We start from the raw sequence: 13,680 nt of genomic DNA on the forward strand, positions 1-13,680 counted from the left end.
GTCATGATAGTCATTGAACTACTCTCTTGTCTGACCCTTTATGGAAAGTAAACTTTTATATTTCTGTGGTGGGTGGTTTTTAATAGATTTTGATTATGAAACTGACACATTAGAAAATTTTGTTCATGATTTGTTTTAGATGTAAAACAGAATGAATTGTGCTGAAAGCCAGTTAAAACAACAAAACCAAGTTGGAGGTAGGCTAACTACATTCCTCAGGTACAAGGAAAAGGATTAAATCCATTAAGATAAGACAAATATTCAGCTTAAGCAATGATGCAGCTCTTTCAGCTCTCATTCCAACTGAATACCTTCATGAAGCTTCATTTTGACCACTTACATATTCCCATTTTTAACCTTCTGTGTCTCCTTCCCTTTTTGAAAATGTAATGGAGTTTCAGTTGGAAAACAGGACCAATTGCAAGAAGTTAAACCTGCATAGAACAACTGTGTTGACATGACCATGGCTTTGTGTAAATATTATATAATATAAAATACATTTAAAATGAAATTAGCATAGATGTCACTGAGAATCTATTTATCCTAGTTTTGAGTTGTGATGAGACACAGATAACACCTCTTAGATATTTGTCATGGCTTTACAGTTGCTATATTTTCTACAGTTATAACAGAGCATGAATTTAAAATAGATTAGAATTTAGGAATTGTTGGCTTTGACAGTGATGGTGAAACAGAAATTCTTTTTTAGTATCGTGTAGTGGTAAACTCTGTTCAGGAAGGTCAGTAGTGTCTGAAATATGTTCAGTAACTCTGATTTTAAATGTATAAATCTGAGGAAAACAATTTATTAACTGCATTATAAAAAATTATGATTCACAGATGATGATGATTAATTATATTTATACCAATGCTTTTAATATATTTTGGACAGAGACTACGATCTTCCTACATCTGTTAATCTGTTGTTCAAAACCTCTAAATACTCTAATTACTTTCTCTAAATGTCAGCAGTAAAAATATTCAGGGAAACTATCAAATAAGTCCAAGATGGAAACCAAATCGGCTGAATTTCTGGGTGAAATGAGGAAAAGGTTACGTTTTAATGTGTAAATGGGAAGTTTGTGCTCTGTTGTCGCAGGATCATCTAGTCTCTTCCATCTCTTGTCCGTTATGTTTTATGCTGATATAGCAGAAGATTTGCCACACATTCTTGCAACAATGACTCATCTGTAAGCTTGTGCCATCCAAAATTCTGGATTTTCTCCTCTTTATAGAAGAGCACTGATAAAATTTAACAGATTTCATAATTCCAGCTCAGTTTTAGATACTGTATAAAACCTAAGAAGAAACTCAACATCTAATCAAAGTTGTATATCTCAGACCTTTTTCTTCACAAACTGAGTAATATTCAGAATCCATAAAGCCACCACTCACTCTTTTTGTTAAACTGCATGGCACCAGATTGAATTTAGTTTCAAAGTTCTCTGTGACTGTTTGGATGGCGGAGTCCAGGGAGAAGAGCTGAGAACTGGACAGCTGCTTTTGAGGATCAAAAGAAAACATTTAATTTTACAAACATTTATGTGAAAATGTATTTGGAATGACACCAAGCTGTGTTGGCAACCCTTTTTCTTTTCAATATAGAGAAATAAAAAGCCCAGACTTTACACCTCAAATACTAAAGTTTATGACAAGTAGAATAACCATGTAAGTATGACTTCCTTAGAACAGTCGCCAAATTCTTCTTTATTAAGAACATGTTAGCATGATTTAGGTTTGCAAAGATCTTGCAAATATTATTGCAGATCTGAAATGCAGCACACCATTAAAAAAGTGGCTTTGCCTTGTTACTTCTAGCCTTTGACACCTGACTGAAAAGCAGACACTCAGATTTCCACCCCAGCATCTTATTCACATGGAAAATGTGAGCGTGAGAGTAGTTTAGCAAAGATGCAGTGACAAATGGAGCTTCAGCTGCTCCAACATGACATGCACAGAGACACATTGTCATAATTGCTTGGAGGTGGTTTTGTGTCTGATTTCCGTTGAGCGTGCCTTATTGACTTAGAAGCTTCCAGTAACATGTCTCCCATGGAACACAGATATTTACTCATGCTGTCACCCATTCTCACAAGCAGAGACTCACAGCTTCTCCTCCTCCCTCCATCCTAAACACCCAATTAGCCGCCACACCTGGCCACCTGCCTCCAATCAGAATAGAGTGACTGTTTCCATGGCAGCCAGCGATGAACAAATCCAGATGCAGATGGGGGGTCAGTGATGATGGATAGAACGAAGAGTGGCTGTGTGTGGAGGTAACAAATAGGTTTGGAGTTTGAGTGTGATCTGCAGAATCTGAGGGTTATCACTAAATGTGGGGAACAGGTATAAACCATATCTGTGCAAAACCTCTAAAATATAAACATACAGTACATAAACAAGTTTTATTTATCCCATTTGATTATTATTTCCAAGTTTAATTGTAAACTATGACTCAAGTTAAAAAAATGAAGTGCACAGATGAAACATTCACACCACTATAAATCTGTTTGATTGTACAGTTACACTGTAAAATTAGATACAGAAAAGCGACCATCTTAGTGGATAGAATAAGCTTACTGCTGATTTCAGTATCCAAGAAGTGAAGTAACACTGGCTGAACCAAAATTAACCTCTTTATTTATTTATGCCACAATAAAGCTGGGATCAGAAGCTGCACTGTGAAACTACAGCACTTCACATTAATCACAACAACACACACATTACTAATGTGCATAACAAGCTAGGCACATAGATTATGTACAAAGTACAAAATACAAATTGTTTTGCTCTGTGGAGTGCTTCAGTGTTATGTAGTGATGTTACATCTGACACAAAAGCCCCAAAGCCTGCATTAAGTAAAGGGGGCGTGTCCAAATAAAGCATGCAGCAAGGCCCGTATTATTTTCCTGAATATCATGTGACCAAAGACAAAGAGGGCCCCATTTTCCTAATTCACGTGAGTGCCTCATGTGATTTGGGCTAATGAAAAAGCAGCGGACAATGCAAGAAATGCTCTGTATAGTTCGAGGTGATAGTGAGTTTGGGAATATTTCGATATGATATATTTCAATTAGATAAGATGTAACTTTATCTGCTGAAATGATGGATAGATAGATAGATAGATAGATAAAAATGTATCACTTTATTAATATATTTTAATATATTTATAGAATAATTTACAATACAGTTGTATCATTATGTTTACATATCCACCGGTATGTAGTTTACATATTGACAGGTGGACTGCTGGACATCAAATGACCAGCAGATGTCAGAACTACCAAATGAGCTGTTAAATGGGGCCTCGAGTAATGACAGTTTTGGCGATGCAGTTGGCTGGAAAGACTCAACACATTCACAGGGCTTCATTACACCATCACTAGTGTTGTTTTTACACACAGTAAACTCTGCCTGTCGTAGACTGAAAGTAATGGACACAGGCTTCTGTAGTGTGCTAATGCTAACATTTGTGGCTCATTGTTGCGATTCTTCCAACATGAGAATGCCAGACCTCAGTTTTACTCAGAAACTTGACTGTGAAGTGATAAGTCTCCTTTGCCTGAGCTCCAGGGTACTATAAATGATTTGTAAAAACATAAACTTCAACCATCTTGGTAAACCCTGGCTCCTAGGCCACCATAAATAAAGGGCAATTGGATGCAATTTGCCATGTATGCCACTAGATGTCACTAGATCGCATACTGGACCATGAATTATTACAAATGTCAGATTAGTTGTTGATTTAAAGTAGCATTACATAACTTTCCAACTTTAAGATTCCATGTTTCTGACACTGAAAAACTGCACTTTTTTTCATTCCAGTTCACCACTTTATAGCAGTATTTTGCGTTATAGCACCACGTCACACACTAGCAACTGGATAATACATTGGTGATTTTTACCAGGCACAGTGCTGATTCAGCTAAAAAACCCAAGAGGACATTATTGGAGGAAGAGATGAAAAAAGAGAGTAATGGACAGCACAAGATATAACACGAGAGTCAACATTGGATTGACCTTTATTCTCTGGAAGGAGCTTTAAAGGTGTAACATGTAACAAAATCAAAGGTCAATGACAAAAACTATTTATATTAATAACTGTGTTTCTTTTGATATCCAATCACTTCACTAAAATACTAAAATACATTTTTTTTTCTCTTAGAATGGGTCATTTATATCTACTTGCTGTGGGTCTACATACATGGCAGCTTCCATATTTGTGACACTATTTTTACTATGGTGTCTCTGAATGGACAAACAATTCAGTGTGAAGAGAGAGGCCTTTGAGTTTTAGTGAGTACTGCTTTAGTGAGTACCTTTGTGTACCGGCTTTGTTTGATTAGGTGCTGGAGCACCGTTTGGGATAAATAATGCCTTAAAAGGACCATAGAAGAAGACGGTACACATGTACACACTGTTGCAGTAGTTAACTGTAGTGCAGACATCGCTGTACCCGAGGCCATGGCTTGACTGGAAGTGTCTGGAAGTATTTTGGCCACTGACGGCCACCATCCATTCACAACTTTCTATGCCCATCTTTACCACTAGATGTCAGTAATCCTTACTTACCTTCTAATTAGATTTATTTTTAACTATTTATGTTATTAGTACTCACGCAATACTGGGGGCCCTTAACTTGAACAGTGAAGGGAAGAACAAACCTAATATTGTTATAATGAAAATAATGACATACTGTCGGAAACAACTTTATCCAATCTTTTGGTTTTTAAAAAAAAAGAAAATTTAGATTAGTTTTGATCCTCATCCCTTTAAATTAGTTCTAATATGAAGGCTTCCGCTTTACTTTTTATTTCTTGCCCCTTTCTTTATATAACAAAATACCTTGATTTGTTGCAAAATATATAGTTATGTACTATATTATATAAAATACAATTCAATTTTGAATGGTGAATTGCAAATACATTGAAATAATTATTCAGTATAAAAAATCCCTGATAATGACAGCCGCTATCACAGAAGTCTGTGATAGAGGCTGAATGTTTGCAGTATGTGAGGCATACAGAGACAACATGGACCTTGACAGGTGTCATTTGCTTCTTTCCATTTAAGACTTTTCTTCTTGGGAACTTTGCCCTTTCACCGCATCAACCTCTGCTGCGGTCACTCACCCCATCAGCGACATCTATTACCAAGACAAGAGCAAATCACATCTTTCATCACCAACCAATTCCTGGTTATTTAATCAATAAAGCATCAGATTCTTGTTTTTTGTCCTGGATACAGATTCTCTCTTTTTTTTTCATTTTTGATTGACAGAAATGGTTACCATAACGATAAAAGGCAATTTGATTGATTTGATGTCAAGCAGAAAAAACTTGAAAAGACAAGAAGACAGAAATACACCCACAGAGACAGACTTTAAAAGGCTCTTTGTTTTGTTTTAGGATTAAATCTGCAGGGAACACAGAAGTGATGTTTTGTCACTTCATTCCTTCCACATGTTGTCCAGCTGTTGGCAGCTGTCATGGTGACTTCCATTCACATATCTAAAACCTTCCAAAAGCATTTAATTCCAACACTGTTGTGTGCAAACATATTGTCAATACCTTTACTAGTGGAGAATCTAAAAGCCAGACATTTGTCCTTTTAGTCTGACTTTTTGGATATTTGCTTAGCTGAAAATCAATTCACAATCTATTGTTTTCTCCATTTTTTTTAAAAATCTATCCATAAAGGCTTAACTGAGCACACAAGGTGTGTTTTAGCATCAACTTGCTTTACACAGTGACTCATCTCCACTGGGAGCTTCAAAGTACAACCGGGTTACTGAGCATCTCCACTGAAGCAGATGGAATTAAGGGCAAAGGCTGCTCAGTAACTTGTGCCCTTTTTATGCCTTTATTTACATTCAGTTCAGATTCAGTGAAGCAACAAATAAAGCAATGCCGCAGTTCAGGCTCAGCACCAAAGTCATGTTTGCTCTAGCAGCCTGTCGTTGGCGCCTTCAGTTATGCTTCATCATAAATGGCACTTTTATCAGTTTCATGACCACCAGCATACAAACAGATAGCTGCAGACCCACAACTGTTGCAGCTTTTTTGTCCTCCAAAACTACTAAACAAAACAAGTAGCGTAAATTTCATAAACTATTATGGTTTTGAGGCCCTGTGATGGACCATTGACCTGTCCATGGTGTACCCTTCCTCTCAACTGATACCAGCTGGGATATGTGCTAGCCCCTGCTGCAACCCTAAATTGGAATAAGTGGGTGTAGAAAATGGATGGATTGATAAGGTGATTGTTTTGCCAGCTTTGTTAAGATCTAAAGTGTGTGTGTGTGTTTTGGGATAGCTTTTCCCAGCTTAATTGTGGTGGCTTTATAGATTCCTAACTCCCACAGAGCAGAGCTGTTTCTGCCAGATTAATTGCCAAAAAGAGGAAGTAGCTTGTTTGATGCAGAGAATCCACTCTTAAGAAGCCATACCTTCATAATTTTATGTCATTTTCTTGAGCATACAGCGTTGTGATTGGGTTGAAAACAAAGCTCTTTTAATGTTAGAGGTAAATTAAATCCTTCTGTATCGTTTTAAATGATACAGTAATGACAAACATTGAAGCATGGTCTGATGTAGAAGAGTTGACAACACAGAATTCCCAGTGCAAACACTGATGCAAAGCATACCATCTCTGGTTTTGTGCAAAATGTCAGGATAATAGCTTGTATGATTTCTCATTTCCTAAAAAAAGCTAGCAACTTGGTTTGTATTGCATCCCGCTGTCATATTGCAGAACAGAATATATGTATGTAGGAGGGATTAAACAGTGACTGTCGTTTACCAAAATGCTGGTTTTGGTCTTCTCCCTACAACTGAATTATATTTCTTTTTAAAATACTCTATAAGAATGCTTCACTGATGTTTATCTTGCTGGTATAAAATAATTTCTGTTTTTCCTCTTGCCTTTGTCTCTCCCCCAGCATTACTATCTTTGGCACGGGGGCCAAGTGGCTGTCTGTGTTGCAGGAGAGGAACCTCAAACCTGGTAAGTTGTAGTCACAGATACACATGGATGCACACAAATACCAAACAGGCACTCAAATAAACATTTCTGAGAAAGAAACCTGGAGCTATAAGAGCAAAGGGGTCATAATGGTGATCATTGCAGTATTTCCATGTGATGCTAAATGCCCTTTATTCTGTGCATAAATAATATTTGCCAGTTTGCTGGTGTTTGACTCAGAAGGACAAAGTGCGGTGATGATAATTCATATGAATCAGCTTATTACTGTTAATGACCCAGCTCTCTCCTGGGAGATATCCTTTTACCTATTCAGAGAAGTGACTTTGATCAGACTTCCTGCTAACCTTTATATATGATGTCATTTCTTTGCTAATTATTTGCCAGATTTGTGAAATTGTCAGCCCTCTCCCTCCTCTCCATCGTTAAATTGCTGTTATAACCAATCTGTATTGCATATGTATTTATTTGTGTCTTCCACTGTACTGTTATAATCACCATAAATCTTTATTCATGCCCCTTGCTATGTGTGTGCGTCTGCCTGTCTCAGATTTTTTTAATTAACTCACCACATTCATAATGGTGTTGATAAACACGAGGCATTAAAATCCAAATCTTAAAAAGTAAAAAGAATCCGCTCTCTGTCTGCTCCTCGTTTGTCTCCCTCTGTGTCTGCTTCTCGCCTGCTTCTTGATCCATTTGACACTTTGTGTGTGTGTGTGTGTGTGTGTGTGTGTGTGTGCTCTTGGATTCTTATTAGTGAAAGTGAGCATGGCAGAGGGAGATGTTTGTGGCTGTGTGTATTAGGGTATTTGTGTGTGTGCATGCAAGCGTGCTTCAACTGGGTCATAGAGGGTAGGGGAAGCTTCTTCTTTGGCTGCCCCAATGGAGCGGCCCTTTTCCCTGAGCTGACATTTGGACTGGACACCTGGAGGCATGGTGGGGGGTAGCAAGAATTCCCACTGTGCATGTGTGCAAAAGTGTGCGTGTATGTGTGTTTCTTATGGGGTAAGGGTTGGTTGCTGAAAGCTTATTAGTTCACAGGGTGTTACTGGCGTGGGGTTTGTGCTTGTATGTGTGTGACATAGAGTGTGTGTATGGATCTTGGGGATGAGAGCTTAAGATGTGTGTGTATGTGTGTGCACGGCAGTAAGCGTTAACTTGCAAGCTCTGTCACATCAGGGTGGCAAACTGCAATAATAAAACATGTTGGGGTGCCATGAGACACAGCTGCTCACAGGTGCATGCTCTCATGAGAGTTTGAGTGTGTGAGGGTTCTTAATTTGGTCAAAATTATTGCTGCTTGCAGTTGTATCTGTTTTTTGAGACTCTATCTGCTGTGATAACTGAATTACAGCTCCGATCCCAGAACAATACATAGTTTGGTTGTCTAACAATAAAAAGAAAACTTCTCTTTTTTTTGTTATTATGTATGAAATATTATTTGAACTTAGAACTGCTTTTGTTAAACACTAACTAAACAATAAAAGGTTACTCTCATAATAAGAATTAAAAGCTCTTACCACACGTTTGCTGCAGTTAATACGTTAATTGTTTTTAATATTTTATCTCAAGAAATATTTTAGGTAGCTTTCAGTAGCCATTTAGTTGTATCAAAAACATTTTCAAATGTATACTAATCACTGATCTGCAGTTTTCTTCAGCTACCCCCCATTTCTTTACACATTTCCTGGACAACAGGAAGTAGATGCATCGATTTCTTGATGGAAATATGCAATATAAGGCAAAAACAGAGTTTGACCAGTTCCAGTTAGCTCAAAGGTCATTATCTTAGTCTTCAAAATGCCTGAATGCTCTTAGAGAAGCTTTCTTATTATTTCTTTAAGGCTTTGTCTTTGGATGTTTGCTGCCTGTTGTTCTGTTCTCTGATAAGATGACCCCATGCTGCTTCAGTAATGTTGAGCCCTGGAGAGGATTCACTCCATCAGGCCTGTGGCCACCGATTTCCAGTTTAATTCTTGTGCCATTTGGCATACCTCAAGAATGGTATCTTGACAGACAGAATTTTCTTTTTATTTATTTATTTGTTTTATATCTGCCATTCCTTCCTTTTTCCTCCATTTATTTAAAGTGACTTCAGTCTTTTATGAGGAAAGATCATGCTGAGATATGCCAAGTTTTCAGTTAATAGTTGTTGGGAATCACCTTGTTGGTGCAAAAATACTATTTTATATGTGTTAAATTGTGTTATGTTTTGTCATTTTCTTGTAGCGGAAATGGTACCTAATGATGTGTGTTTGCAACAGATGGCTGGCAATAAAGTGCCAAAAGATGCAATAAGATTTTTTTTTTTTTTTTTTTTTTGCTAAGCTGTCTATTATATGTTGACACAACACTTAGCTTTCAAACAAAATAAAGGGAGACAGATAAGATACAGAGAACTGAAAATAAGTTTAAAAAAGCTGATTGTTTAAAAAGAAATCAGCTTTGAAAGACTTGGAGAACTGTTGCTCAAGACTACTCTGAAATATCGCAAGAAACAAAATATAAAGCAATGAGGTTTGACTCAAGATTTTTGCAAAGCCCTGGAAATGCAAATGACTTTTCATTTATCTCAGACCCTCTTTTGTTTTACTATTGTGCCTCTGTAACTTTTATTCTTCCTCCCTCAGCTGAAACACACAACCTCCAGTCTCTCCACACCATTCTGTCCACTGGATCACCTCTCAAACCTCAGAGCTACGACTACGTCTACCGCTGCATCAAGAGCAACGTGCTGCTGGGCTCCATCTCAGGTGACTGATGCTCATTCAGCGTTGTATTTTCTTTATATTTAATTCATTTTACAGTTTAGCCTCAAGCAGCATTAACAAAATATGTATTTACATGATTCCTTAGAGCTAAGACCAAACATGTTTAATAGATAACTAATTCAAAATGATATAAACGTCATAATAAAGTCTAGACTTCTGTCAAAGTCCATGAAGTCCACAGCTCTTATATCTAAACATTTATTAACAAATAAATAACGCTCATAAAAAACAGAATTTTAAATCAACAATAGACAATAAGTCATTAAAAATAGATGCACTGGATTTGGGGTTGTGCGCAGAAATCAGTTATTAAGGGCTAATAGCCGTGGCCAAATATTCAGAGGTTTAAAAACTCCAAAAGTGCATTTGGTGCAGGTGAAAAGGTTGAAGATGGCTGCTGTTCCGCCCTCTCTATTGCCTTGTCGAGCAGAAAATAAGAAACCATATTCTGAGGGAGAAGCCTCAGAAAGTGTCGCGGAGGCATTGGACGAGAACCAACATTTAGTATGAAATAGAAAATATAGACCATACTGTGAGATAAAGTCACTGATATAAAAAAATTGCCACTTGAGAGCAATCTAATGTTCAGTAATTGAGGAGGATATGGATGGTGCCAAATCGAGCTCAGTCAAGCTGATTTGCAGGTTTTTGGGTGCTGAAAAGCCAGCTAAGTGAGAGTAATTTAAGGATTTTTATCCTTTAATACTCAAAACTTACTAATTATAAATTCTTGTTTTAGTGACCTGCAGCCGTAACTTTGTATACATGATCTCCCGAGCTTTCTGTCATTGCCTTGGTTTAATTTTTAAGGTGTGAAGATCTCAAGTGAAAATTTACTGGAAAGCCTACAGTAAAGCTACAATGTGATATATATATATATATATATATATATATATATATATATATATATATATATATATATATATATATATATATATATATATGAAGTGTGATCTGAAATTTGACAAGTATCCTCTGACACATTTACACTCACCTGCCACTTTATGAGATACACCTTGCTAGTACTGGGGGACCCTCATTTGCTTCAGAACTTCCCTAATTATTCATGACATTGATTCAACAAAGTATTGGAAACATTCCTCAGACATTTTGCCAGCATCACACAGTTGCTGCAGATTTGTCAGCTGCAGATTCATGAGAATCATCCCAAAAATGCTCTGTTGGACTGAGATCTGGCAATTAAGCAGGCCATTGGAGTACAGTGAACTCATTGTCAAGTTCAAGAGACCATTTGGACATTTGGAGATGAGTTGAGCTTTGTGAAATGATGCATTGTCCTGCTGGAAGTAGCCATCAGAAGATGGTACATTGTTGTCATAAAGGGGTGGACATGGTCATCAACAAAAACATGCTTATTTGGTACGAAGGGAGCCCTAAGTGTGCCAAGAAAATATTCCTCGCACCATTACCCCACCAGCAGCCTGGACCGTTGATACAAGGCAGGATGGATCCACGCTTTCACGTTGTTTCCTCCAAAATCTGACCCTACTATTTAAATTCCACAGCAGAAATGGAGACTCACCAGACTAGGCATTGTTTTTCCATCTTCTGTTGTCCAGTTTTGGTGAGCCTGTGCAAATGTTTGCCTCAGTTTCCTATTAGCTGACAAAAGGGGAACCTGGTGAAGTTCTGCTGCTGTGGCCAATCTGCTTTAAGAAATTGTGTTGTGCATACCTTGGTTGTAGTTACTGTTGCCTTTCATCATCCTTTCATCATCTCAACAAATCTGCCCATTCTCCTCTGATCTTTAACATCAACATGACATTTTGGTCCAGACAACTGCTGCTCACTGGATATTTTTTATTTTTTCAGACCATTCATGTGTGAAAATCCCAGTGGATCAGCAGTTTCTGAAACACTCATACCAGCCTGTCTGGCACCAACAACCATGCCACCTTCAAAGTCATTTAAATCCCCTTTCTTCCTAATCCTGATATTGAGCTTGAACTTCAGCAAGTTGTCTTGACCCTGACTACATGACTACATGTATTGGGTTGCTGCTATGCGATTGGCTGATTAGCTTTTTTTATTACCAAGCAAAAGAACTGGTGTACCTAATCATGTGGTCAATGACAGAGATATCATGAAGTTATTAAGGGCAATTTGGGGTTCAATATTTTTCCTAGATTAAAAAAAAACAAAGAAGCTGAGGATTAAATTAGCATCTCTGACTGGTGGTTCAATCAGATTTTATTTTCCATCATGAAAATGTAACTATGCAGCAAGTTTACATGGATTTCTGTCAAACTAATCCAACATCTTGCTGAACATCATCATTGCTGACAAGAATTGGGTCTACAGCTGGAAACCCAGAGACACAACATCAGCCTTCGGTGGGAAACTGCAGTCTGAAAGCATTTTGGTCATTTTCTTTTTGAATTTGTGATAGTTGTACACTCTTTGTTTTTCCCTCAGGTTTAGACTGTCAATGCCATGTTGTTACTGTTTGACCTGAACTGTTGCACATGCCATTGTTTCAAACATGCACTTGTTGGCCAGAAAAAAAAAAAAAAAAAAAGTACAGCAGCAGTGAAGTGAAGTTGCCCTGCAAAAGATTCCACTGTTTGCAGTCTAAATGGATTAAGTAAATTTCGAACTAAAAATAGAATAGAGCGGGACAAAATATGTTTAAATAAAAAAAATATAAAGCAAAATGAAAAGTAATCACATGACTTTCATTGGAAGAAATGTCCCACTGTTCACTGTACGGTATGGGCAAAATGTGCAGTATGTTATGGTGCCAGAAGGCAGCTTCACAATGGTTGGGGTGGTGAGTGTCAGCAATGATTGCTGTTGCTCTTGACCTACTGCTCATTACCTTGTGAAAATATCCTGAAGAGGGAAAACACACGCCACCACCTTTAGATTTGCCTAATTATGCTGCTAATCTGAAAGTGAGACTATATCAGCTGGTTCAACAGTGAGATCCAGTAAACGTTTGTTTAGAAGCAACAATAAAATCTTCACTCCTCAGTTGCATTTCTTGCCTCATCTGGCTTCCTGCATCTTCTTTAGAGCTTGTCAAGAATGCACATCTTTACAAAATTATTCTTCCTAGTATAACCCTTTGATGCATAGTGTCCACTACAGAGAACACATATTTAAAGGCTGTTTTTAAATGTATGCATGGGTGTGGATCATACATTAGCAACTTCATTGGACATTAGTGAGTCACCAGTACTCTGCCACATATAAAGAATAACTACATTTGATATAGTATATATACATACATTGTAATTACCAAGTTTGCCACAGTGATAAACAGGACAAGAAAATGATCCAGGTATTTTTATAGAAAATTTATATTATATTAATATGACAAGATATTATTTTATAAATATTTTCATAGATCAAATAGAAAAATCAATACACTGAGTAAAAGTTAAAATACGATTTTAAAAAAAACAACATCAGTGTGCATTTCTGTAGAAGTAAAAAATTTAATTTAAAAAAATGTGGTACTGTTTTGTAATAATTCATGCACCAGAGGGATAAGGACCTCTTTGAAACTTTGCATAGCAGTGTGGCTTTTGCTTTTCGGGGAATATTAAGAATGTTGATCACAACTCCTGAATTTATTTTCAAATTTGCAGCACTTCTGAAAAATGGCTTATAATGCAAAGCATAGCAAATAAGCATCTATGACATGAACACAAAGAGCTGACGCAAAGAAAACTCTAACAAAATAAATATAAAATCCTAACTCTACATTTTCTTCACCAGATTTCATGCGCATCAACTCACACCCAGGCACCCTCAGCCTATTCTGATGTTGACAGTCCAATAGAACGCTATCTGTCTCCTTCTGTGAGTTCTGAAACGTTTAACATTTACCACAGCCTGGGTGACTGACGTATTACACACAGACATACACACACACATGCATGTAGGCATGCAGCAAATA

The 13,680-nt window shown here is 37.2% G+C and overlaps 1 protein-coding gene across 1 annotated transcript in view; it reads left to right on the forward strand.

Annotated features, from left to right (window-relative positions):
- The window catches only part of aacs (acetoacetyl-CoA synthetase), a 40,683-nt gene that overhangs the window by 18,919 nt on the left and 8,084 nt on the right, over positions 1 to 13,680 (forward strand). Inside the window, exons 11-12 of the mRNA XM_042000481.1 lie at positions 6,941 to 7,005; positions 9,615 to 9,737. Coding sequence (XP_041856415.1) covers positions 6,941 to 7,005; positions 9,615 to 9,737 — 188 coding nt within the window. The remainder of the gene's footprint in view (positions 1 to 6,940; positions 7,006 to 9,614; positions 9,738 to 13,680) is intronic.

The sequence above is a fragment of the Melanotaenia boesemani genome, chromosome 11 (assembly GCF_017639745.1).
Source record: "Melanotaenia boesemani isolate fMelBoe1 chromosome 11, fMelBoe1.pri, whole genome shotgun sequence".
Taxonomy (NCBI): Eukaryota; Metazoa; Chordata; class Actinopteri; order Atheriniformes; family Melanotaeniidae; genus Melanotaenia; species Melanotaenia boesemani.